The sequence below is a fragment of the Pagrus pagrus genome, assembly GCF_965226575.1.
Source record: "Pagrus pagrus genome assembly, chromosome: 15".
NCBI lineage: Eukaryota > Metazoa > Chordata > Actinopteri > Spariformes > Sparidae > Pagrus > Pagrus pagrus.
In genome coordinates this window covers 10345641-10369931 of record NC_140199.1, presented here as the reverse complement: position 1 = coordinate 10369931, position 24291 = coordinate 10345641, and the positions used below count along the sequence as shown (strand labels likewise).

At 40.4% G+C, this 24291-nt stretch overlaps 2 protein-coding genes across 3 annotated transcripts in view; both read left to right on the top strand.

Annotated features, from left to right (window-relative positions):
• The first annotated feature begins 209 nt into the window (after positions 1-209).
• Positions 210-3447, top strand: LOC311270415 (uncharacterized protein). The gene is made up of 2 exons (XM_084375267.1): positions 210-493; positions 1334-3447. Exons 1-2 carry the CDS (start codon positions 319-321, stop codon positions 2335-2337), a joined length of 1179 nt encoding a protein of 392 aa, XP_084231393.1. The 5' UTR covers positions 210-318; the 3' UTR covers positions 2338-3447.
• A 4461-nt stretch (positions 3448-7908) lies between these two features.
• The window catches only part of LOC311270626 (equilibrative nucleoside transporter 1-like), a 40190-nt gene continuing 23807 nt past the window's right edge, over positions 7909-24291 (top strand). Inside the window, exon 1 of one of the 2 annotated variants that reach the window (XM_084375637.1) lies at positions 7909-8119. The gene's annotated coding sequence lies outside the window, so the exon portion shown is untranslated. Of the gene's footprint in view, positions 8120-23662; positions 23820-24291 lie in introns of those variants that run through there. The other variant, XM_084375636.1, reaches the window with a different exon arrangement.

The following is a 24291-nucleotide window of genomic DNA, read 5'->3' as shown; positions in this document are numbered from 1 at the left end:
AATTTTCTATTAATTTTAAACTGGCTAAAATAATGAGCAAATTACTTGCATCTTTTTAAAAGACAGGATTATTGAATAATAACTATAAATCATGGTCTTTTAGTAATATTTCCCCACCAGCTTGTGTTTTAAGTTTCCTCCTGTGCGTGCGGCTGTCGTCCTGCAGGGGGCAGCAGAGGTCTGACGCGTCATCACTCTCTTCCTCGGTGGTGGTTTGTTGTCACTTCCGTAGCTTCTGAGCTAGCACCACTCAAAAACTGACAATACAGGACCTCCTCTTGCGGTCATTCACGTTCATAAAACAGTAATTTTGTAAAAATGTCTGCCCGGCTGCTACTCAGGGCTGTCGTAAACGAGCGGCTGACGGCCGCTGCGGAGGAAATACTTCAGGTTTTTGAGAGAACGATCGTAAAATATGAAGAAGAAGCTTCCAGCTCCAAACTGGAGATTGAACGACTCAGATGTCTGCTACTGGAGTCAAACCAGAGGACAGGTGTGTTTATGTTATTTTCTCACCTGTCAGTGTCAGACTAGACTAGAATAAAGTGTCTTGTCACGGAGTAAATCGCTGTTAACTTGTATGTTTGCTGTTTGTAACGTCACTTATTGATTTATTTGACAGTTTTTTTTTTCATAGCCCTGAAAAATCTCTTGAGCTGAGAGTTTTGATCATATATTTGTTTTTTTAAATAATTGCAGCATCAGTTGTTGTATAAAACTATAAGGAAAATGTTTAAAGATTGTGAAGTTTAATAATAACTCAATCAGCAAATCAAAAACATTATATTTATACATCCCAAAATGAGAATCACATTGCCTCAGTGGGCTTTACAATCTGTACAGTGGCTGACATCCTCTCCCCATAGACCCTTGATTCGAGTGAGGAAAAACTTGCCATATTAAGGAAAAAACCCTTATAGAAGAGCAAAAGAAATACCCATCAGAATGTAAAAAGATTTAAATACAGATATGTGGACACAGTAAAACAGAAGAGAGCCATGATCCATGGGAGCCCGGGGTATTACCATCCAGATCCGCCAATATGTGAAGCAGCGGAAGCTGGGAGAGAGAGATTTTCCCAGGGGGCCGTGGTCCAGCTGAAAGGAGCCTGAATGAAAAGGAGGAGAAAGCTCGAGAGAGAAAAGGGATACTGAGAGCGACACAGCTTGCAGCTTGAGAGAGCAGAAACATTCAACAAAAATTAGAGAATGCAATATTTATAGACAGGACAACATGAACTTGAATACTAAGGTTAGATGTTATTTGGTTTCTCAAATGAGAATCGAGTCACTTGTGTCAATATCTATTAAATCCTTTTCTCATTTTTTCCCAGACTTTCAGTTGTCCATGTGTAAAGAGGAACCTCCCCCTGAGCAGCAGCACTGTGAGCAGGAGCTGAGCGGCAGCATCTGTCAGACTGCCCCCGAGCTCCGACACATTAAAGAGGAAGATCATGAACTCTGGGCCTGTGAGCAGCAGGACGAAGAAGAAGAAGAAGAAGAAGAGGTTCAAGAGTTTAATGGTGCTTGTGACTCGTATCTACCTCAGTCATCTGCCTGGAAGGAAAATGAGCAGGAGGACATGAAACCGCCTTTACAACCTCAAAACGATGAAAGTGAGGAGCGGTTTCAGGAGCTGCGGGAAGTTCAAACTGTAGAGTTCGATCTACCTCTCGCGTCAACTTCACAAACTCTGATCCAGAATGAAAGAGTCCAAGATGGAAGGGAAAACGAAAGACCTGCTGTAAGTTTTACAAACCATTCACAGACGGATCTAAATCAGAGGTCTTTAATCGCTTTCACTGAGTTTTGTCGTCAAAATTCGGTTGCAACTGACTATCGTTGTTATTTGTGCGACAAATCTTTCTCCTCCAATCGCCACCTGATAAATCACGCTGTTCGCATTCATTCGAAGGATGCAGACGTCCTCTGTGCTGTGTGTGGAAAGACCTTTGAGTCTACTGAAAGTCTCAATGTGCACCTCGAATCACACAAGGGCTCGAACTGCTGTCACATGTGTGGGAAACACCTCAGTAGTACGAACGCTCTGACTGAACACATGGCCAGCCACGCCGGGGTGAAACTGCACCGCTGCCACGTCTGTGGGAAAGAGTGCGGCCGGAAAGGAGATTTAAAGATACATATGAGGATTCACACGGGCGAGAAGCCTTACCGCTGCTCTCACTGTCGTAAGAGTTTCACCCACAGCGGACATCTGAGGAAGCACATGAGGACCCACACAGGAGAGAGACCGCACCATTGTGACGTCTGTGGCAGAGGGTTTCTACAGAGCACACACCTGAAATACCACCTGAGGACTCACGCTCAGAAATATTGACCTTGTCATCCACGGGAGGCCAGATTGATCAAACCTCTAAGCACAAAACTGAAACTTTAACCAGCCAACATAAAAGTTGGTAAAAACGTTCTTCCTCTAGTTCACATTTATCAAGCGCCTTACACCTACCGACTAGCGCTGCAGCTAACCATTATATTCGTTGATTTATTATTTTCACAATTAATTGAGTAATTAATCCCATCTCAATTGCGACATCTTCAAATAGCTTCTTTTGTCCAAAACTCAAAGACTCTTCATTAGTATCATAAGGGACAAAGAAAAGCAGCAAATCCTCACATTTAAGGAGCTGAAACCAACAAATGTTTGATAGTTTTGCTTGAAAAAACAACTTGGCGATTGATTAAATATCAAAATAGTTGCCTTTCAATTGACTAGTCAACTATTGATTAGTCATTGCACCTCTACTACTTACAGTAAAGTGTAAAAGTAGATCTCTTGTGATAATATGACTTTTCACATGCTCATAGCAGCAGGAATAGCCACTCAGAGACATGACTTAGTGCCATGTTTTCATCGTCAGATTCAATAATTCCTTCATCTGTATGAAGAGATGAATTCTCATTTTCAAAAAGTACATATTGTTTTTTCGTAAAGTTCTTAATTTCTCGTTAAAATGTCTAAAATTGACATGAAAAGAAAACCAAAATGGAGCAAGAAAAGACTTCTGCAGCTGGTTTTCATCCTAAAGAGAATCATAAAATGATTCTTATTTGGTGAGTAGGAGAAACTTACGTCTGAAAGTTCACTGTCGGCAGACCCCGAATTGTTCTGTATGTTCCTCTTCATTCATTCATTGATATGACCGGAGTTCTTTCATTTTTCATTACTCAGACAGAACAGAAGTGTGCTTTTCTCCAGTTAACAGTTCCTATTTTGAGTAATAACACTGCTGTTCACAACAAGAAAATAAACTCTTTCGGTCAGTATTCTTTCTATGTAGCAAACTTTGACGCACGGTAAATCTGTGTCAGCTGTTTTTGTGGTTTAGCTCAGACTTGCTGTAAACAGTGAATAAAATGAATTAGTTAACTGAAGCAGGAAGCACTTTTTGTATCTTACCATGATTTAAGAATAAAGTTGAATCAAGTAGTTTGTCTCCAGAAAATCACTTTTGATACTTAAGAACATCTGATCAGACACTTTAAGTTTTTTACTCAAGTCCGTATATTTGTATCAGCAACTCTCACTTTTACCAAAGTAATATTTAACATAATATCTTTACTTTGACTCAAGTTTGACTTGTGGATAATCTTTTCCCAACGATAATCTCATCCATCTCATCCAATAAATTCTTGTCAGATGGGGGACTCTGGGGTGAAATCATATGAAATGGGCGTTCAGGTCGAATTTATGTCAGTTTTTGTGTCCTTGGTGTGATAAGGTTTTAGAGCCTTTTTGTCTAAACAAATGGAAACGTTTTTATCACTTTGTTTCTGCTGACTAGGTTTTGTTCAGACCGCACTGAACCATCGTACATGAGGAATGCTTCCTGTTGCCAAACTCCTCGACCCTCACAGAAACAACCGGTAAACAATAAATGTTACATGAAGGCATGTTTTCAAAGTCTTGTGGAGAATTTGAGGTAAAAAAAAAAGAAAAAAGTCTTGAGGTCAGTTTGACCGGAGGCCTAAAATGAGAGCAAACATGTTCACATTGTGTTTTTCAGTGATTCATGAGGTTGTTTCTGCCCAGAAGTTGATGTTGCGTAACGACCGCAATCCTTGTCCCACTTGGAGGCTGATGTCAGCACTAAAATGCATTGTGGGTGATCCAATCCCAGACAGACAGATCTAAATGCAGATGTGAATTTAAGCCCTAAATCTGATGGGATTTCATCACTTCCAGAGTCACATTCAGGGACACATGTGACCTCACCTCCTGGGTGAACGCACAAACAGTCTCTGATCACACTGAAAAACTGTGTAGAGCTCCGATAGAAGGCTGCATCCTACAACTTGACAACAAAACTATTTTCCATTTCTGCCCACTGCCTTTAAAAAGTAAAATAAAAACGTAAAGGGACAGCTTGAATAATAAAAATAATAAGCTTCATCTTACTTGGTAAACTGCAACAAGCCTTGACAGTAGCCTAAAGTCCAGACACAAACAAACAAAGAGGGTGAGAATGAGAGACGGGTATGCACGCAGTCCCATGCTTCAAAGAAGCCAAACAAATAACATTGATAATGTTAATGTAATGTTAGAAGCGTACATCTACTTCTATGCTTCGTAGTTCTGGGGAAAAAATGTAATCACAAGAGAAAGATCTTCATTTACTGATATTGTTTCATCCCTAAACAAACTCTCTTTGTTTCCATGCCTGGATAAACAAACTGACCTTATAGGACGACACAATTTCATCCTGTTTTACTTTGTTTATATGTGGCGGACCCTGCCAACTTTCTAGCTTCAAACAGTGTTCTGGGGACCTTATTTTCCTCTGAGAACAGCTTGTTTACTCAGTTATGGAAAATAATAAATAAATAGTTTGTATAATGACCTCATTAGTATTGTAAATATTAAAAGTCTGAGAAATGTATCCTCCAAAACCAAATTCACCAACATCTGCTTACCCCTCACCGTACATAGCTACATATTTATGCACACATATATATACATACATACATACCCACTTTGCTCTCTGTAAACAAGATAAATAAATAGGAAAATAAAATAAATAAATAAACAACTAATACAAAAACCATCCACTTTCTAGAGAGGAATGTAGTCTACCAGCAGGTGGCACTACAGGAGCCTTTATTTATCCGGCAAGTGAGCGAGGGCTCCTTAGAGTCACCAAGAAGTCGCTACAGCTCGTCCAACTTTTGCATTTTGACTGTTTTGACACAACTCAACTGTTAAAAAGTATTTATAAGTTATACACAAATTATGTTGTTATGTTATCATCAGGACATTTGGTACGTTCAGTTCAAGGACAGCCAAGTGGAGACTGTTGCGAGTCCAAATCTCATTTCATTAAACCACAGACTCTGTCCAATGTTGCTCAAAGATTTTATCTGAACTAATAATTAACTTCTCACTTGCAGCCACAAAATTACATCCTCACACTCAGTCACCCATGACTTTTTTAGGACCTTAAAACTTTCGTCTTGGCTCTCTCCCAGGTGGCCTGAAAATCTCACCCAGAAACAGGAGCTCATTCAGGAATCTGAGAGTTTGGGAAGCTGCTTCAGGCAATTCAGATTTTAGATTGTAGAGCCAAAGGGCCTCTGTGGCCCTCAAGACTAAGACCAACTACTCTAATCTGGTTATGTAACCCCCCTGGATCACCAGCAAACACTACCAGATCCTTGGGAACAGGTTCCCACATGTCTAGCCTTAATGGGGATCCAATCATTTAAATCTACAAATCGGGTTAGACTACTGTACCGTAAATTCTTCTGTATGTATTTGACCCAGAATATGGCGATTTAAGAAAACTGGCCCATAGTTTTCTGAAGAAAAAAGGGCAAGAGGTTAATCTTCTGTGAAGTTAGATTATGTGAAACTTACCCAAGGGAATTGTGGGGATTTTCTTTATGTGGGTCAGGCTCAAGAAGGGGGGTTAGCTTGGCAGTTTTTCTATGTGAGAAGTGACATTTTGCACCCACGAGCTGTTACGAAGAATTTCAATCATCAGGAATTCCTCTGGCCCTTGGTTGCATAACTGGGTCATTGAGTTACTCTCCGACCCACCCAATGAAGTCTGCGCAGCACCGAGTGGAATCCAGATCTCCAGCCAGGTGTGGATGGAGTGGATCCAAAAGGGAGTTTCTGGTGCAGAGGGGGAGATGTGACAGGATCAGAGTGGAGGCGGACAGCCAACATCTGGTGGGCATCCTCCAGAGACAGTTTCTTACTTTTATATCATTTTGACACATCTGTTTAATGTGGGAGTCGGACAGAGCGCAGAAACATGAGCAGTGATAACACGTCTTGATGAAGAAATCCTTTTCCTTTTTTCATTTTGCAGTCTGCAGTGGATGTGTCAGACGCATGGTGCAAATCCAAAGACAGTTTGTTTTGTGGAAAAAAGCTTGAGCGACTCCAGATGATACTGTCGCCTTATTGTTTACTTTTATATTGCTAATCCCAACACGCTGCAGCTTTAATGTGTCCCGCAGGTCTGCTATTAAAAGCAGCGACAATGACTGATGCTGCTGCTGCTGCTGGGAGGTTTTTCTTTCCAACACATTTGTTTCCTCACGCACCTCCCCACACTTGACCTTCACAGATCTGATAAGCGGATCAAGTGATGCCTCGCCTGTCAGCTCTCACTTTATTTATGCAGCGGCGGTTTATCAAAATGATTTCAGCAGGGAACATGGACGAGAAGCACAGCATCGAGCTCATTCCTTGGCAAAAGGTCACAACCACGGCAGCTTCTAACATTTTAATTCTCTTCCTGCGTTCTGCAAAAAGATTTGGTGCCAATCTTTAAATGTCATTTCCTTAAAAAAAAAAAAAAAGCACAACTCACTTCCTCCCTCACCACTACTGTGGTCATTAGATTATTTTCAGATAATACGACTCAGTCATCCGTCTGCAGTCTCTCGATCACCAGATTTCCCAGGATGCAGCTTTGTTTCACTGGCAGATATGTGACTCAAATCAATTAATCAGTCTTTTTTTTTTTTCTGAGGCAAGAAAGAAACATTCTTCTTCATTAACATTCAACCAGAACCCCTGTGTTTCCATAACTCTAACCAAAGTGCTTTTGTTGCCTGAAGCTAACCACACGTGGGATGTCAGGATCTAAACATACGTGTATATAAACTGTATTTAAGAAGAAAAGAAAATGATGCAATTTTAGCCTTTATTTAAAATTATTTTAAAAAATCCCATGGTTAGTCATGTCAGAAAAGTCAAGATTACTTATAATTGTGACTTTTACGAATAATCTAGACTGTTCATGTCATATTTACGAAATTTTAGCTCATAATTTCAAATTTACGTCTCATGATTTTCACCTTTTTTTTAATCTCATTTTGACATTTTTGTTCTCATGATTAAGACCTTTTCTCATAATGTAGACTTTTTATCTCATAATTTACTTTTTGGATTTCATTATTATGACCTTCACTCTTAATTTAAACTTTTATGTCAGAATTTTAACTATTTTTTTCTCATAAATTAGAATTTTTATCTCATTTTTTTTAAAGCTTATTTTCATGACTGATCTCATTTTGATTTTTTTATCCCATGACTGAATTTTTATTTTCATAATTATTACATTTTTTGATCTCATTTTGACATTTTTGATCTCATGATTATGACCTTTACTCATAATTGAAACCTTTTTATGTCATAATTTCAATTTTTTCCCCTCAAAAAAATGTGTTTTATTTATTGTTTGTTTTCTTGTTTTTTTTAGTTTGTTTTTTTTATCTCTACCTGGCTGAAATGAGCCTCCATACCTTTAACTATGCCCCCTCTCTCTCTCTCTGACCCAGTACCTGGCTCTGGATTCTGACGCATGCTTCAACAGGATTATAATCTGCTGGTTTATTTGTGAAAATCTCAAAGTAACCAGCTGGCCTGTTATTTGTCGGCTTGTAAACCAGTGAGTCCCCCCTCCTCCCCCCTGCAGCCCCGCAGCCCGTCTCTCGCTGTGCCAGCTGCGTGAATGCGGAGCGTTGAGTTGAGTTTTGCTGCTGAAAGAGACGAGAGGAAAACACAGACGGATGAATGCATGAAGGTTGCTGCCTTGGAACCGACGTGCTGCTCAGATGTGAGGGCATCGCAGGCCGGCTGCGTGAGGGTAAGTGTGTGTTTCTCCTGGTGACAGAGAGTGAAGGACGGCGTCCAGACTGCTGACACAGCCTGCCAAAAATACTGAGCCATGACGGGGGAGGAGGCGGGGGAGGATGCTTGGAAAGTGCGCGTTGCTGGTCTCTGCTCGGTGAATGCAGATGTTTTGCTTTCAGAGGTGCTGGAGCGCCAGGTAAAACGGTGACAAGGTCAAATGGTCACAAAGTCGCAGTGCGCTTTTTGGACGTGACGCGCGCATCGCACAGCCGAAAGTGCGCAGGTTGATGTGTGGCTCCGGGTATTTACTGATGGCTGCACTTGATATGTGATATCATGCGCGTGTGCTGCGGCTTTAATACTCTATATTAAGACCTGTAATATCTCTCTGCACGCTGCGTGTTGTTATAGCTGCAGAGGAAGTTGAAAGCCGACCTCGCTTTGGACTCAAAGTTGCTGTGGGCCAAAGGTTGAGACTTGGGCACTGTCTGAGTTGAACCATCACAGCAGGTGACAGTGTGAGAATATAGATCCTCCTCACACACACACTCACACACACTCAAGCGGCGGGGGGCATCTTGAAAGAGCTCCGAGAATAGACCCCACTGAGCTAAAAACCACTACTGGAGCATGTACACACTTGTGTTTTCACACACATTTCAGAGCCCTCCCTCCTCGGTGTGCTTGATGCAATGTTGGTGGAGCGTGTTTCATAACTGGTGAAGCTGTTGGCTTATCAGCCGTCCTGTGGCTTTCAGAAAGCTGCTATTCTCACGGTGATAAGCCGCTCCGTTGATGTCAGTTTTCACATGCAGCCAGCAGCGTCGGGCACGTAAAGAGGAGAAAGGTCAAGATGTTCAGACGACCCAGCGCCTGGATGAATGCTGGGAGTGAATGTTTCTGCAACTTCAAGTTGTAACAACGCTGTGCTGATGCTCTGGTTAGGTTAAGGCACAAAAAACACCCAGTTAGGGTTAGGAAAAGATCATGCTTTGACTGGAAATTTGTCGAGGCTGATGTATTTAAAGGCCTATGGTATGTGTCCACAGGGGCGTTTTTGGATTCGGGGGGTCGCAACGCTTCAAGTATGCTTGACAACACAAGCAACATCCTCCCCCAACCATGCAAACAATTACAGGCAACACCTGATTGGACGAACACCACTTATGGGCTGTCTACTCCCAGATTTCAAATCGGACCAACGTGGCGGCTCGTTTTGGAAACTTTCTCATATATTCCGAAAGTAGTTGATTGAAATCAAGACTTCCTTATTTATGTAATTAAGGTGAGGGCAACACAACATCCCGTCTCTCTAAACCCAACACTACCAGAATGCTTTGCATGGCTGCTTTCAAAGTCAATGAATGGGAAGCATAGAAAAGACAGATCCCGTGGACGCGCACCATTACTGGAAGGTGAAGTAGACATGAATATAGCAAGCCCTTGTGTCTTTTGTACACAATCTAATTTGCTAGTTTGAGTAAATGTTTTTTTTTTTGTTTAAAAAATACTTTGTGTGCATAAGTGTCTGACTGCATACATCGCACCTGCACCCTCGAGGCGAGGCAAGACAAGGCACGTTTCATCTATAGGATTGCCTGATCATGTTTTTATATCAGAATGAAATGTCAAGCAGTTGTAGGTACAAGCTTTTGCAGTACACAGATTTGCATCGTTTCCTCTCTTTCATGACATTATAAGCTAAACTCATTTGTGTTTGAACTTTTGTTTCGACAAAATATGCAAGTTTTCAGACATCTGAGCGACAAAACAGTTGAAGGGTGCTTTAGCAATTAGTTTGCACATTTATAATGACGAGGGACTCACAAGACAGAGATTTAAAAAAGAGGGATCAAAATCGAAGCAGCAAAGGCTGTGATATTTTGGCCTACATTTCCCATAATGCATCTAATAATAGCATCTTTTCATTAGGCCCTCACTGCCAGGTGGATGTCCATGTCTTTCAGTCTCCAAACCTCCAGTTCGTGTTCACGGGTACTTACACGTTTCAAGCCCAAACCCGTATAACCCTGATGACATCGTCAGACTTGACAAACCTCCAACTGTTTCACGGGTTGAGTTGTTCTCCCTGCTATTAGTAAACTGGCCTTTATCTGCAGAATCATTCATCTTCTCGAGTAGCATAAGTGCATAGAAATAACTCCTAACTGACTTCACAGGCTAGAAGTTAAACGCAGTCGTGCCTCCCGATAAAGTGAGACAGTACCAGCTTTGCAATCAGCCGTCACCTCCTTGTTAACAATAAAACAGCTGTACCATCCCTGTTTGCTCCTCTCACAATCACCTGATCTCTCTCTCGTGTCCTGTGACGACTAACTGACTATAATTAGAAAGTTCAGTCGCAGGGTTGCAGCTCATCAGTATGCAGTGGGGTAACATGATAGAGGGAAACCAGGTGACCAGAAAATTGGAGCGTCAAAGGCGTCATTGTGTTTATAGCCAGACGCCCTCCAGCACACAAGGTCATCATTATTGATGAATCAGGGAGATTTACTGAGGGCAAAGCAAGAGCAGGGCGGCAGACAACAGCAGACTGTCCATGTATCTGGTGATTAGTATTTCAGTTATTTAATGAATTGTTTAGTCTATAAATCCCCAATAATGAAAAAGTTTCCTCAAGCTCAACAAGACGTCTTCGGATTGCTTCTGTCTGGCCAGGAGTCCAAACCTTGATGATATAAAACAGAAAAGTAGAAAATCTTCACGTTTTAGAAACTGGAAAAAGAAGCTGTGCCTCATGTTGGCTCTATGGATGGTAGAGGTGGTCGGTCTACCACGTTCGTCCAGACTGAAATGTCTTACAAAAGACTGATAACGTTCCCATCAGTCTCAGTCTCTTAACGTTTCTGCAAACCATTAATAAGCGAGAAACGTTGCCAAGCCAGTGACCACTGGCACTGCCTGTGTTTCATATGTAAGCATGCACCAATGGATATTTCTAAGGATACCTCGGGATAATTTCCTAAGCTTGTTGCAACAAAAACTGGATATTTTTGACAAGACGTGGAAACATCTCCTGTCGTGTTTGTGGCGGCCAAAAACATGATCTTTCCCTAACCCTGACCTAAAGAGGTTTTTGTGCCTAAACCTAAAAAGATCTTAAGCGCAGCGTTGTCACAACATTAAAACTGAAAAATGAACAAGAAGAAAGGTCGAGTTTCAACATAAAACATTAAGTTTCAACACATCCGTGGTTTTCAGACATGCACATTGCAAAACATTTCTTCTTGGCTAGACAATTTATGAGTTATTAAAATTGTTTCAAATTGCTTCTTGGTCAGTCGACTATGAATTGACTGATGTTTTCAGCACTTATATTTTGTATGTGTTGCCTGCATATGTGTGTGTGGTCCTTCCAGCCGTGTTGATTATCTGCAGTATCTTGTTCTCTCCTATGTAAAATGACCTGAGGAGTCAAAGACTGAGGGAAGGGCAGAGAAAGGGATGGTTAGATCGGGAGAGCTCCTGTAGTCTGAAAGAAAAAATCCCTGAAGTAACATACTTTGAGCATATTTGTTCAGAAAATAATTCTTGCTGCAGTTCAGTTTAGTTTAAACACGTTGGAATGTGGTCTCATTAACTCTCCATGAGTAAATAATCTTCGGTTTGTTTTTACATTTTGAGTAAAGCATCTTATATACACACACACACTTATCAGTTTGTTGCACTTGGAGGAGGCAAATTAGGGTCAGTTTGGCTTTCATCAGCACTTTTTCACGCAGGTTTTTATTCAGCACACTGGCAAAAATGTATACTGAATATTTCACAATAAAAGAATATGTTCGGGTGAGGAACATTACACGACGTCCCCGTGTTGGCTCAGGGAAACTCCTCAGAATAATCTCAAACATGTGCACATGTGTTTGCCATTTTAAACTTTGAAATAACATCCCAACATTGTCATTGTTGCCAGCGGCTTTTCCTTTATCCATGCACTGCTTCAGAGTGAACACATAATGAAGCGCAGAGCGTTTTAGGAGCAGCGCAGCTAATCCTCGATGACATCATACCATCGTGTGTGAACAAAGAGGCTCTGACTGATAGTTCAACCTCATATTCAAGAGGAACAATTTGACTCTTTCACAGATAACGGAAAAGGTCTCCTGATTCTGCCTGCATGTATTTTGTAGGAGTCATACAAGCGTGTTACTGTGTATCTGCTTCTGTGGGAATGTGGTGGTTCTGGGTCACTGCCATTTGGTCCTGATTGGCCCAGATTCAGAGCATGTAACCTCGACAGACCAGAACGTCGATGTTGGATTATTCCTCTACATTCGATTTCATTATTCTTCTCAGTTCAGTGCCACAGTTTAAGCCTGATGTCAGTTTGTGACATTTAATGACTTTTTCATATTTTATGAGAAACTCTTTTGAGCGTGACATCACAGCTTTTGCGCTTAAAGAGATTTTCAGATTCTCTATGTAAGCGCTTCAAATCCCAAATAAGTCTAATGGGATTTCTGTTATTGGAGTTTTAACACAATTTTAGAGCAACAATTGATAATTTTTCCAGTAAACGTGTAAAACATTTGCTGTTTCCAGCCTCTTAAATGTGAGGATTTGCTGCTTTTCTTTGACAGATATGATAGTAAATGAAGAGTCTTTGGCTTTTGGTCTGTTGGACAATTTGGAGACGTTACTTTGGGCTCTGGGAAATTGATTTTATAGACAAAACGATTAATTAACATTATGTAACTCTTTTTTAACCTAAAGATAACGGCTTTAAAATCGTGTTGATGGTACGGTGTCTGGTGTCTCTGTCTCTATCACTTGTTTCTGCACTAGGCAACTTCAGTGAGAGGGTAGGATCACAGCGTTACATACATGTTTACTTCAACATACACGTTTTCAACACATAACATTGTTATGACGTAATGCGTTTTGTTTAGTAGTTACTACATTACATCTGACAGATTGTTACAGACCTGGGATTTGTATTTACAACAGTGGTGGTTCAAACAGAAGGGTGAAGATTCTTGTTTTCTACAATGTCTGTTCGAGCATACAGTATCGTTAAGTTCAGGGAAAGATTGTGGTTACAGATACATTTTTTAAAAAAAGGCTGTTTATGAAGGAGGAAAAGGCAAACGTTAACTGACACAAACTCTGGTCTCATGCAGGAAAGTCTTACGTGCTAGATGTCCATGAATTCTCCACCCTGACCTTCACCCTCACTTTCCTCCTCTCCACTCAGAGTTCACACTGTTTCCACCACTGGTACTGAACATCAGCCTCGTGGAAAAAATCATGGATAATTCCCGGTTCTGGAACTGTGGTCACATTTTTGTCACAAGTCAAAGCTCATGCGAGATTTGATACGTTTTGTTCATCCTCCTGTCGATGATTATTCATGGTGCTACAGAGGTTTGGAGCTCGTCTTGTCTGATATTGAAGATATTTTAGCTTTACTGGCCTGTGATCTGAGTGCGATGTGCAGAAGTTTGCTGCTGAATGGAGCCAAAATTAGGGTTGACAAATGGGGGACTTGTTGACAGAGGTTTGTGGTGTTGCCTTTTACTATTTACCCAAAAGAATAAGTATATATTGATAGAAAAATGTCTTTACTCAGAGTCAAAAGAGAGGAGGACATCTGGCAGGCAAAGAAAGAAAGAAACTTAAGCAGGAAGAGGTCCAAGACACAAGGCAGGCAGATGTGAATTCCCATCCAGTCTCTAACACAGCCTAACTGACTAGGAACAGGTGCAAATGCGCCAGTATGTGTAGGGGATTATGTAGTAAGTGGGAACAGGTGAGCAGGTGGGCGAGGCAGTCAGGTGTTTGGGCGCGGCAGGAACAAGGTTAAAACAGGTCAGGATGCAGCTGAAAGAACAGGCTGGAAGAGGATAAAAGCAAGAATGAGGCTAAAATTGTGACTATATTCTGCTGAGTGAGACTGTGGGATGGATTTCCAAAAAAAGAAGTCACTGGTCAGGGATAATTTTGATATTGAGATTTATGTTTTGTGAGCAGAAGCCAACTGAGTAGGAGGACAATGAAAAAAATGGTAAGATATGCAGGAGTCACTGCCCTTATAAAACTTTTCAGTCATGAAAAGGTAAGATGTGTGTGTTTGTCTGATTCAGGTCTGCAGATATTGCTGCACTTGTTGTTTGATGTGGAGTCTGCTTGCTAAGCTACTTTACATCCCAGAGAGGAAATTACTCTCAAGTCTTGTGACTGAATCTTGGTACATTTTCTTGGTACAAGAACATGCATACAGAGACGTGGCCTGTTTTTGAGGTCTGTGTTGTTTTGACTAGACGGCTTCATTTTCTAGACAACCACAATTTAACTTCCACAAAGTTTGGTCAGCTGAGCTGGTAGACCTGCTCAGTGCTCAGAAACATGAGAGTGCAGCTGGACGCTGACGTGGTTAAAGACAACTTATAGCCTCTTAGATTAAAGATTTGTCTGCTTTTCTTTTTTTTTTGATGGTAAATTGTAAAAATGCTAAGATATCACTTCTGGTAACTTGTAACTTCTTATTATATTTGAAACATAATCAGAAACATATTGACTGATAATGTTAATCATTTGCCAGAGCTCAGTCTTAAAGGGTAGCTCCACCAATTTTACACATTAAAGTGTGTTTAGGTCTTGCGGAGTACTACTGCATATGTTAAATAAGTAGAATAAAGCCTTTAGTGGCTCCAGACAAAGCTGCATGTAATCTGATAAAGTTTTCCACAGAATGGCTGATGAATGAACTCGGGGGAAGAATCTTTCCTCAGAAACGCTTAAGACTTAGTCAACATTAGATCACCTTAATGACACACACTGGCCTGCCTCACCTTTCTGTTTCGTTAACATTCACCCACGATTCAGTTGTCATAAAAGCAGGTGTGGAGGAAACTTGTTGTTGATCATGAAGTCGATCAAAACCAACGTGCGCTGAACGACATCGCAACAACCAGGTGCACTTACAAGTTTGAACAAAACCATGGCATGTATCGATTCTGATCATTTGTTTCCAAACAATTAGGCCTACATTGTTAGAGGAGTGCAATGCCAGTGGACTGTTTTTCATCTAGCGCCTACATTACCCACAATGCATCTTTGCCACTGAGTGACATCACTGGAGGTGATTTTTCAGATTCCATGCAGCTTCTTCTGGAGCCGCACAAGGTTTTATACTAGTTCACACCAAGACCTGTTACACTTTAATGTGTAAAATTGAAGGAGTTAGCCGAGATTTCATTTCTAAGAAAGCTTTTTACACCTAAATCTACAGGAGGCTATGTGTTGTGTAACCTTGAGGCCTTACAACATTCTTCTTCATTTAAAACCTTCTGTAAATACCAACCACTGTCAGGTTTCCATGTGTAAAGTAAGGTTTCACATTTCATTGTGTTGTATAATGACGTTGCAGCCATGCAGCGACACAGTAAATACAGCACAGTGAAAACTATAAAACCATCATTTGACTTTAAATCAGCTTGTCATCTTTTGTCTTTAAGAATCCAAATGTCTCTAATAGGGATCATATAATGTTACTGTTGGATCTCAGTCAGTAGAAACGTAGAGTTTAACCCGTCTCTGATCTGTGACAGGTTTCACACACAGTTGTTGGGACATGCATGTGGCAGATGCATCTCAACCCTGTCAGTATCATGCGAACCACATGCAGCTGAGCGATCCGGTTACAGCTGCTGAAAATACTTTTGGAACAGAATTAGGTTTGAATAATGCACATGGACGAAAAATGTGTGAGCGCACCTTCATCGTAAAGTTACTGATACGAGTTAGTCCACCCAAACGACAAGAAATATAACCTCTTGTCTGCTCTATAATAACAATATTAAACTTTATTTATACAGCACCTTTAAAAACAGAGTTTTGACAAACAAGCAAAAGCAGGAAACTCAAGAAGACAATAATACAGAATAAACACTCAACAGTCGAGCCAAACACAAGGAAGCCTCCTCTAAGGTGAGTTAAAACAAGAAGGCCGAACAGAAAATATAAAAACATAAAAAGACAATATGAGTCATTACAGGTAAAAGGAATAAAAGCCACAAAGCAGGTGAGATCACAGAAAATGAAGAACAAGAATAATAGTAAAAGAATGAAATCAAATAAAGGACGATAAGATAAATAATAACAGATAAAAACAGTCAGAGGAATGAAAAAGAAAGATGAGAAATCAGTTAATCTAGCGATATGCTGATATTTTCCCCTCGAGATGTGTCTTGAGATGACTTGAGGTGTTCACATTAATTAAAAATACAAAATTTAAATTGGGCTGCGACAGGTCACTCAGGACAGTTTTCATCGGAGCTACTTAAGAACAGTCCATTTAAAAGTGCTGATAACTATCAGCCACCTTCCATAGGATAATTGACCTCTAACATCAAGAAGAGTTGTTAACATCATTGTATTAATCACTTAATTATTTTTCTTTTCATAAACGTCTCCTTCTACAATAATAACCGTGAGTATTGTCTTTGTGGATCTGATGGCTTTAACAGATGGCCCCCAGGATCAGAAGAGTCAAGCAAACAAGAGGAGCGGCCCGCAAACAGTCGAGGTTTAATCGCAAGACTGGAAAATATCAGCGGTGCCGTCTCACGCAGGAGTAAAGAGAGAACAATTGAGTAATGGATTTCAGATGGGCAAACAGGATGTCAAATGGACATAACCACGCCATAGAAAACATGGTAATGGCAGGGCTCCAAAATCTTTAAAAAAACTGAGACCTTGCCCTCAGTTAACTCTGTTTGATGATTTTCCTCGTCAGGGAAGGATAACAGGATGGCTGACAGGCTCAGATAAGATAAAAGGATGGACCCGGATGAGGACTGATGTGGATTATCTTTTAACAGATTTACACAGAGTGAAAAATCAATAAAGAAAAGACAAGATCTTTAGATGTTCAGGAGCTGAATTTACACAGAGGAGCAGAAGTATTTTAACAGCTGAGTCTGTCAGCAGGGAATTCAGATTTCCTGAATTGATTTAACAGATGATGTTATGTATACAGGGACATACATACACAAACAAAACTTATCTGATTGCACGCACACACACTTTCGTTCACATACTCACACACACACTGTACGCTGAATGGTGAATTTGATATGTGCATGCTTCATATGTACAGCAGAGGAATGAGCTGACACACCCCTAAACTCCCTGAACACCACATGCTGGTACAGACTGTACCATGACTGATAACAGCATAACAACCAGGAACATTTAGCAAAATTTAATGTTTAACTGCTCAAGAAACAAATGAATTCCTCTGTAATTGTTCATTCACAAGTTAAGGCTGCTGGCATTTTTCACAATCTGTTTCTGCAGGGCTATCATTATGATCTTGGGCAATTTTGTAGGTCTAAACCTGTTTTCCAGCAGCTTATCGTAACAAGTTATCACCTTTTTTCCCTTTTCAGTGTACCGCAAAGGCTTTGGAAATAATTTCAGGCCAATAACGAAATAATAAGGTAAAAATGATCCTCAAAACTTTAAGTTGCTGCTTTTTCTTTTGAGTGAACAACAAGAAAATGTGTTTTGGAAGAACAATAAGTCGATAAAAAAGAAAGAAATGGAATTGTGCTCACTCATAGATACCAGCCACCAAAAATTGCATGATTTATTTCATTTAGATCCACTTATTACTCCCTGAGAAATTAATGAAAATGTAGAAAAACGCCTTATCTCGCAATTAGGGTCGTCACAATATCAGATTTCAAGATATTATTGCGATATCTATTTAAAAAAAAATAATTCTAGCAATCAAATCTATCTTTAATTTTGTTTACTGTGTTTTTTCTCTTTTTTGGCAAATAATTTATCCTCAAAGTACAAGTGTAGGGAGGTGGACAGAGAGTCTGTAACCTTAACTGTAAGAAATAAAAGTGTAAACAAAAGAACTGCACAACCGAACATTTTCACTGGACAATCACAATTATCGTCAATATCGCGACATCCCTATTCGCAATTGGATCTGTCCTTTTATCTGGAAAGTTAATGGGGTCTATTCTGGCCCGAGATCCATCCTCCATCCAGGTTTTGTGGATATCCGTCCGGTATTTTTTGTGTAATCCTGCTGACAAACCAACAAACCAACAAGCGGACACGGGTGAGAACAAAACCTCCTTGACGGATGTAATAAGTCCGTATTTGAACATAGCTTTGTTCTGCACACACGAGGGTTACACATACTCTGAGTATCTAATTAGGAATGACAGAATAGACACTTGTGATTCAACAGTGAGTTTCAAATTGCCACAGAGAAGTTAAATGAACTATCTGAGACCTTAAATTCCTAATTAATGATGAAAAATAACCCCTTGTGACATCACTGGTTGAGATGCGGCCAAAGTTTCAACCCCTATAGACAGAAGCAGCTTTCTGCCCACGTGAGTAAGTGTGGATTTAACCTTTAACACCAGCCCTGTCATCAGGACAGCGCTGTCAATACACATGTTCAATTCAAGCATAACAGCTCGGGAAGGCAGAAATGAAAGGAATGCACGCTCACACAGTCGTCCTCGTACACTGAGCAGAATCTGAGCTGTGAATGTTGAATAATTCCTAAATTTAATGAGCAGAAGAAGAGTGAAAGAAATGATTTATGCGAACTCAAACTTTGCTTCAAAGTCTGTTTACACTTCTCTCAGCTGAAGTACATAATTAGTTTAACGATAAATAGGGTTAACATAAAAGATGTTATCGGGCTTTTTGTTTGCAGAGCAGTGAGGGATGCATCTCCAATCCAAAGAGCCATAAACATTTCAGCTACAGATTATAGGCTAATAAATTTAAAATGTGTTTTGCAAGGTTGCTTCATTTTTTAGATAACTTTGCATCCAAAATCTAATCCCTTGTCGACATTAAGCACATGCCAAAATGCTGATAAATGAGGGTTGTAAAGATTGAAGGGGTGAACTCGACAAATAAAAGTCTATGTTGGAGGAGTTGAGGTGATTTCCATGGTTGCAGACAAGAATGTGGTTGCAGACCACAAATGCAGAATTTCGGGACTAAAGCCAATTTTGAAGTTGCTGGACTCCAACTAACGCCGTGAATCCCATAATGGGCTGTCTGATTCTTAACTCTTGTCCCTAAATGCACCACTGGATTGAGAGGAATGTTTTGTGGATTTGTGGATCATCCATCGTGACAGGGATTTCATACTCGTGTGTGAACCTTGCAGACCTCTCACACTCTGTTGGGAATTTGAAGAAGGGGCTACGAAGGTAAAGATGAGGAGGGATTTTACTCTCATCGACCTCCCTGAGGACTTTTTCTTTGTTTGCCTGTCTCCATCGCTTCAACCCGAGCCTTAATCCTCACAAAACGGAGCCAGGCCTCCAAATTCTTAATCCCAAACGAGATTTACTTCACTCTCTCTGTGTCTCCTGAGCCGTTTAGGGGTTGAAGAGGCCATCCATTGGAATTCCTTTTTCTACCTCTGTCCTCTTAAATCTCAGTATGTGGTCAGAAAGCCACTTCCAGCCCATTCATGGCATGGCCTCCTCCTCTCCCTACACTCGCCTCTTATGCCACAAACTTCACAGGATATTCTTGAATTAGACATGTGTGATGTTTATTTGCTCATAAACATCTGTTCTAAAAATGGCATGAGAGGGAACTGTCCGGGGTCAGCAGGAAGTGAAGGAGTTGATGACATAAGATCTTCATCTGACAATAGAAATATCTACAACCGCGCAACAAAAAGGAACGTTCATTGACCTCATTGAGCAACAAGAAGAAGCCACTACAACCAGAAGAATGGATTCACCGTCCGTTTCAACTTACAGCAAAATCCCCAGACTCCCTTACAAATTGCGTGATTTTATGAGTTGCTGAGTGAGGAGAAACTTAAGAAACTTTGCAATGACAATTTCAACATTAATCATGCCCTCTTGTAAATTTGGCATTAAATTCAATACATTAATATGTTTCTTTCCTTGTAAAAGGTATCAGTTTATCACAGCACCACTGTACCAGCCTGTCTGCTTCTCTGTCTAAAATGCAGCTGCTTGAACACAGTTTGATAATTTACACTAAATCTATGAAAGAAGATAATATTCTAATGTCAGTAAACATGCCAAATTTTAGAAATACAGTAAACAATAACCAACATCGGCAACTTCTTTAACACCCATGGAGACGGTGCCCAGACTCCCTTTAAAAATCATTACATTTTATGAGCTGTTGAGTTAGGAGAAACTTTATAAATTTGTGAAACTTTGCTATGACAAATTCATAATCAATCATGTTCTCTTGTTAATTCAGCATTAAGTACAATGCATACATTTTTTTCTTCCATTGTAAAAAGTGTCAATTTGTCGTGGTACGACTGTACCAGCCCGTCTGCTTCTGTGTTTAAAGTGCAGCTGCTTGAACACACGTTTTCAACCGATTTCATCACTTACAATAAATTCACGAAAGAAGAAGATTTTTATTGATGTCAAATTTTACAAATACCACCAATATAGACAACTTCTTTGTCTCCCATGGAGAAAGTCCCCAGACTTTTGTTGAATTTGGTTGTTGAATTTGGAGAAACTTTATGAACTTTGTGAAACACCATCTGCAAAAAATGTTGAATTACTTTGGCCTTCTTTTTAATTCGACAAATGTTATACATGAAGATATTTCTTTCTTGGTGTAATGAACGTTGTGTCCGTTACTCCATTGATGTACTTGTTGATTTTCATTGCTGTAGAGCAGAACAGTGAGATCTGATCAGTCAGTGGTCACTGAAGGCGTATGTTAATGCCAGCCTTGCAGATATATTGTCACACAGGTGCCTCATAGAAATCAGTTGGTGGCCTCAACAACCTCAGTGCACCTGTCGCGCGACAGTTGAGGCTGTTTTGGCAGTTGTTTTTTGCTCTTTATTATCTGCACGCATCTTTTGGGATTCTTCTCATTTCCATTCAAATTTTTCATTTCCATGAATGTACAGTGTCTTTCCATTCAGTCTGGTAGAAACCATACTCTCTCTTTTCTTGTTTCTGTTTCGCCACTTTCCCTCTTCTATTTTCATTCAGCATGGAAAAATCCAGTCAAGGCTGCACTGAGAGGCTTCTGACTGATTTTCCCCTTTGGCTACACAAGCCAGTAAACAAGCCTCAGAGGAACGCAGCGAGTGGAGAGAGAGAGAGAGAGAGAGAGAGAGAGAGACATATTCAGCTACAGGATATAAAGAGATTTGTATGCGAACTGATATGACCACTGAAATAAAGTGTAGTTTTGTGTCTTCACACCAGCAGAGAGAGACAGGCGTCCCTCAGTCCTCAGCTCCTCCTCGCTGAGGAAACAGCCAGACTAGCGGCTTCTTCACACATGCTTTCTGTCCATAACCACAGCAGGCTTTTTTTAGACAGGGGGGAGACAGGGTGTGGATGACTGCGTACCTACCACGACTATATGAGCAAACAGAAGAGACCAACTCTTAGTGTGTCCAGACTCAAATGCAGCACAAAAACAGACTGTAAACAACGCCTCGGCACGGCGGTTCAGACAGGCCCAAGTGTTATGATGAAATTATACGTTAGTGTCACTTCTCACAGACACTTAAGAAAACAAGCTGTACTCGAAAGTCAGTCGAAGAGAGGATTGTAATATGTTTTTTTTAGACAGATATACAGCAGACATTGTGCTACATAATAGCATCAATTAATTTCTGAGGTCAGTCATTTAAATTACAATAAAACAATATTTCTAATTGCTTTTTGTTCATGGAAAACTCTTTGCTTTCATTACACTTTGGCAAGTTTAACTCAGGCACACCCTGTCCTTCTTATTATTGTGTTGTTTTGTCTTCCGACTGTTGAACACAGTCAGCACTGACCTTCAGGAATACGTATGCTGTCTTTGCATTTAGGAAAACACTGTGGTTAAGTCTGAGTAGTGCAGGGATTGCATGAGGTCACGGCTCTGTTCATCACTTATTGTCGTGTAACTTTGGGGATTTGGCAAAAACAGCCGCACCAAGAGTGTTTTTAATCGTGGTGCTTTTGTGTTACCTTGCTCTAAAAAGAGCAGAAATGTGCTGTGCAGTTCAACTCATATCAGCAAATGGATTGCAGCAGTTTCCTTTTCTGTAGGTGTGTCCCACCAACAACACGAGTCAAGCAGCCAGCAAATGTGTCTGCTTAATAAAAGACAGATTATTATCACTGCACAGGACTTTGTGATATGGTATGTACTGTTAGAGGATATGAAGGTGATTTCTGTCAGATATTTTGCCATGTTATTATCGTGTGTTAAAGGATAAGTTCATCCTAAAAGGAAAAATCAATCATTACTCACCCTCATGCCAGGTGATGGAGAGTTGGATGAAGTTTTGTAGTTTCTTGAGCTTCACAGTAAAACAGCGTTGCAGCATCCTCCTAAGGAGCTGAAGTAAATGGGGACTTGTTTTAAAATGTAAATAAACAACCAAAAACAAACATAAAATGGCTCAATAGAGCTTCTCTAGTGTAATCCAAGTCTCCCGTAGCCTTGAGATGTTATCTACACCCTTTTTCACATTGAAATCCACATCACAATCTTCATCGTAGCTGCTAAGCTCAGAGCTGTTTCACGCACATCATCTATGTACGAGCTCAACTGTTTGATTTGGGATTTACGGGCTTGGATTACGCCGGATGAGTAGTAGGGAGCCATTATAGGTTTTTTAGGTTGTTTGTCGACAATGAAACTTAATTGAACTTTCCATCAGTATGACCTTTATCATAGTTGTCATTTACATTGGGGACACTGAGGACATGTCCCCACAACTTTTTGAAATGACCATTTTTGTCCCCATCACCTTTTCAAGCAGAATTAGTTAAAAAATCAAGAAATGTCGACTAACAATTGAGAAATCCTACATGTTGAATGTTTTCGTCTGCGAATGTGTGATCAGGAATGATTTGTGGCAATCCTTAGTCATTTTAGACGGTTTTATACACACCATTCACCCCAGTGGCGTTCAGTGGGCCTCTAACAGCTCAAATAAGAAACATACAAAATAATGTTAATAATAGTTGTTGTCGTCTGGTGCCAGTTGGTGATTACTGATTGACTGAATGATAATAACTGATCTGGTGCTTCCTGCATATCTGATGTGCCACATCCTCAGAGATAATCTCAATAATGAGATTATTCATAACCACAAAAACAGACAGAGCGTTGGCAGACAGTCATGGGTAGCAGATGACATTTAATGTCGCCCCACACAAAATAGGCCCTCCATGAAGTCTCCCTCCCTTTTTCTAGTGACGAGTGGTGATAGGTTTCAACACAATCGGAAGTTCTACAACTGCGAGTTCAGGGCAGCTTAATCACCAGAAAACAAATCTGTCCACCGCATATGTAGTATGTATATAATGTCAGTTACTTATACTTAATAAATGCTGCTTATTGTGTTTTGTCTCACTAATATATTCTAGTTTTGACGCTATCTGCTAGATAGCATAATGCAATAAAGGGAAAGTTAATGATTATCTGTAAAATAAATATTTTATTGAATTCACGATTCGTGAGTTTTTAAACACGATCCATGTGTTTATTTTTTTCCAATTTTTTTTTGGCTAAAAACGTGCACAGATATTTGTGCTATTTTCGCTTGCGCGGCTGGATTGTGTCTTTTACAAGGATCCCCTGAAGGCAGCTCAGGCTGGAGCTGGTCGCTTGAGCTCTGAGGAGACAGACTGGATCAGACAACACGACTTCACAGACTTAATGACCAGGTAGGACATCACAGCGTGCTTTATTAACTCACTCAGCGTCACTGTCAGTCTGTTATCACCTTTATCTGTGACAAATGGCAGCTGTGCGAGTGAGTTTTTGCTTTAAAACCGACGGTTAAAGCTCAGTTTGCTGATTAAACAACGTTAACGGTTAACGGTTAACTCTCTTTTTAGCTGTAATTCTGCCTTCTTTCGGATGTTGTGCGGTGATTTAGCTCATTTTTTACGGGTCTGCGGCTCGTTTTAACGTCTTAAACTGTTCCCGGGAGACACGTATGAAGACGAGGGTACCGGTGTTTTGATGCCGGACTCCAGCAAGCATGCCTCCTTTGTTGACTAGATTAAATTTACCGCCAACGTCAAACGTGGTTCGTCAGGTCGGGTAGATAGCGGTGATGGGACTGTGTAAGCTAGCAGACTGGAGGTCACAGTTAGCGACAGTGTTGTGGACAGAAAGCCGCTTAAACGAAGA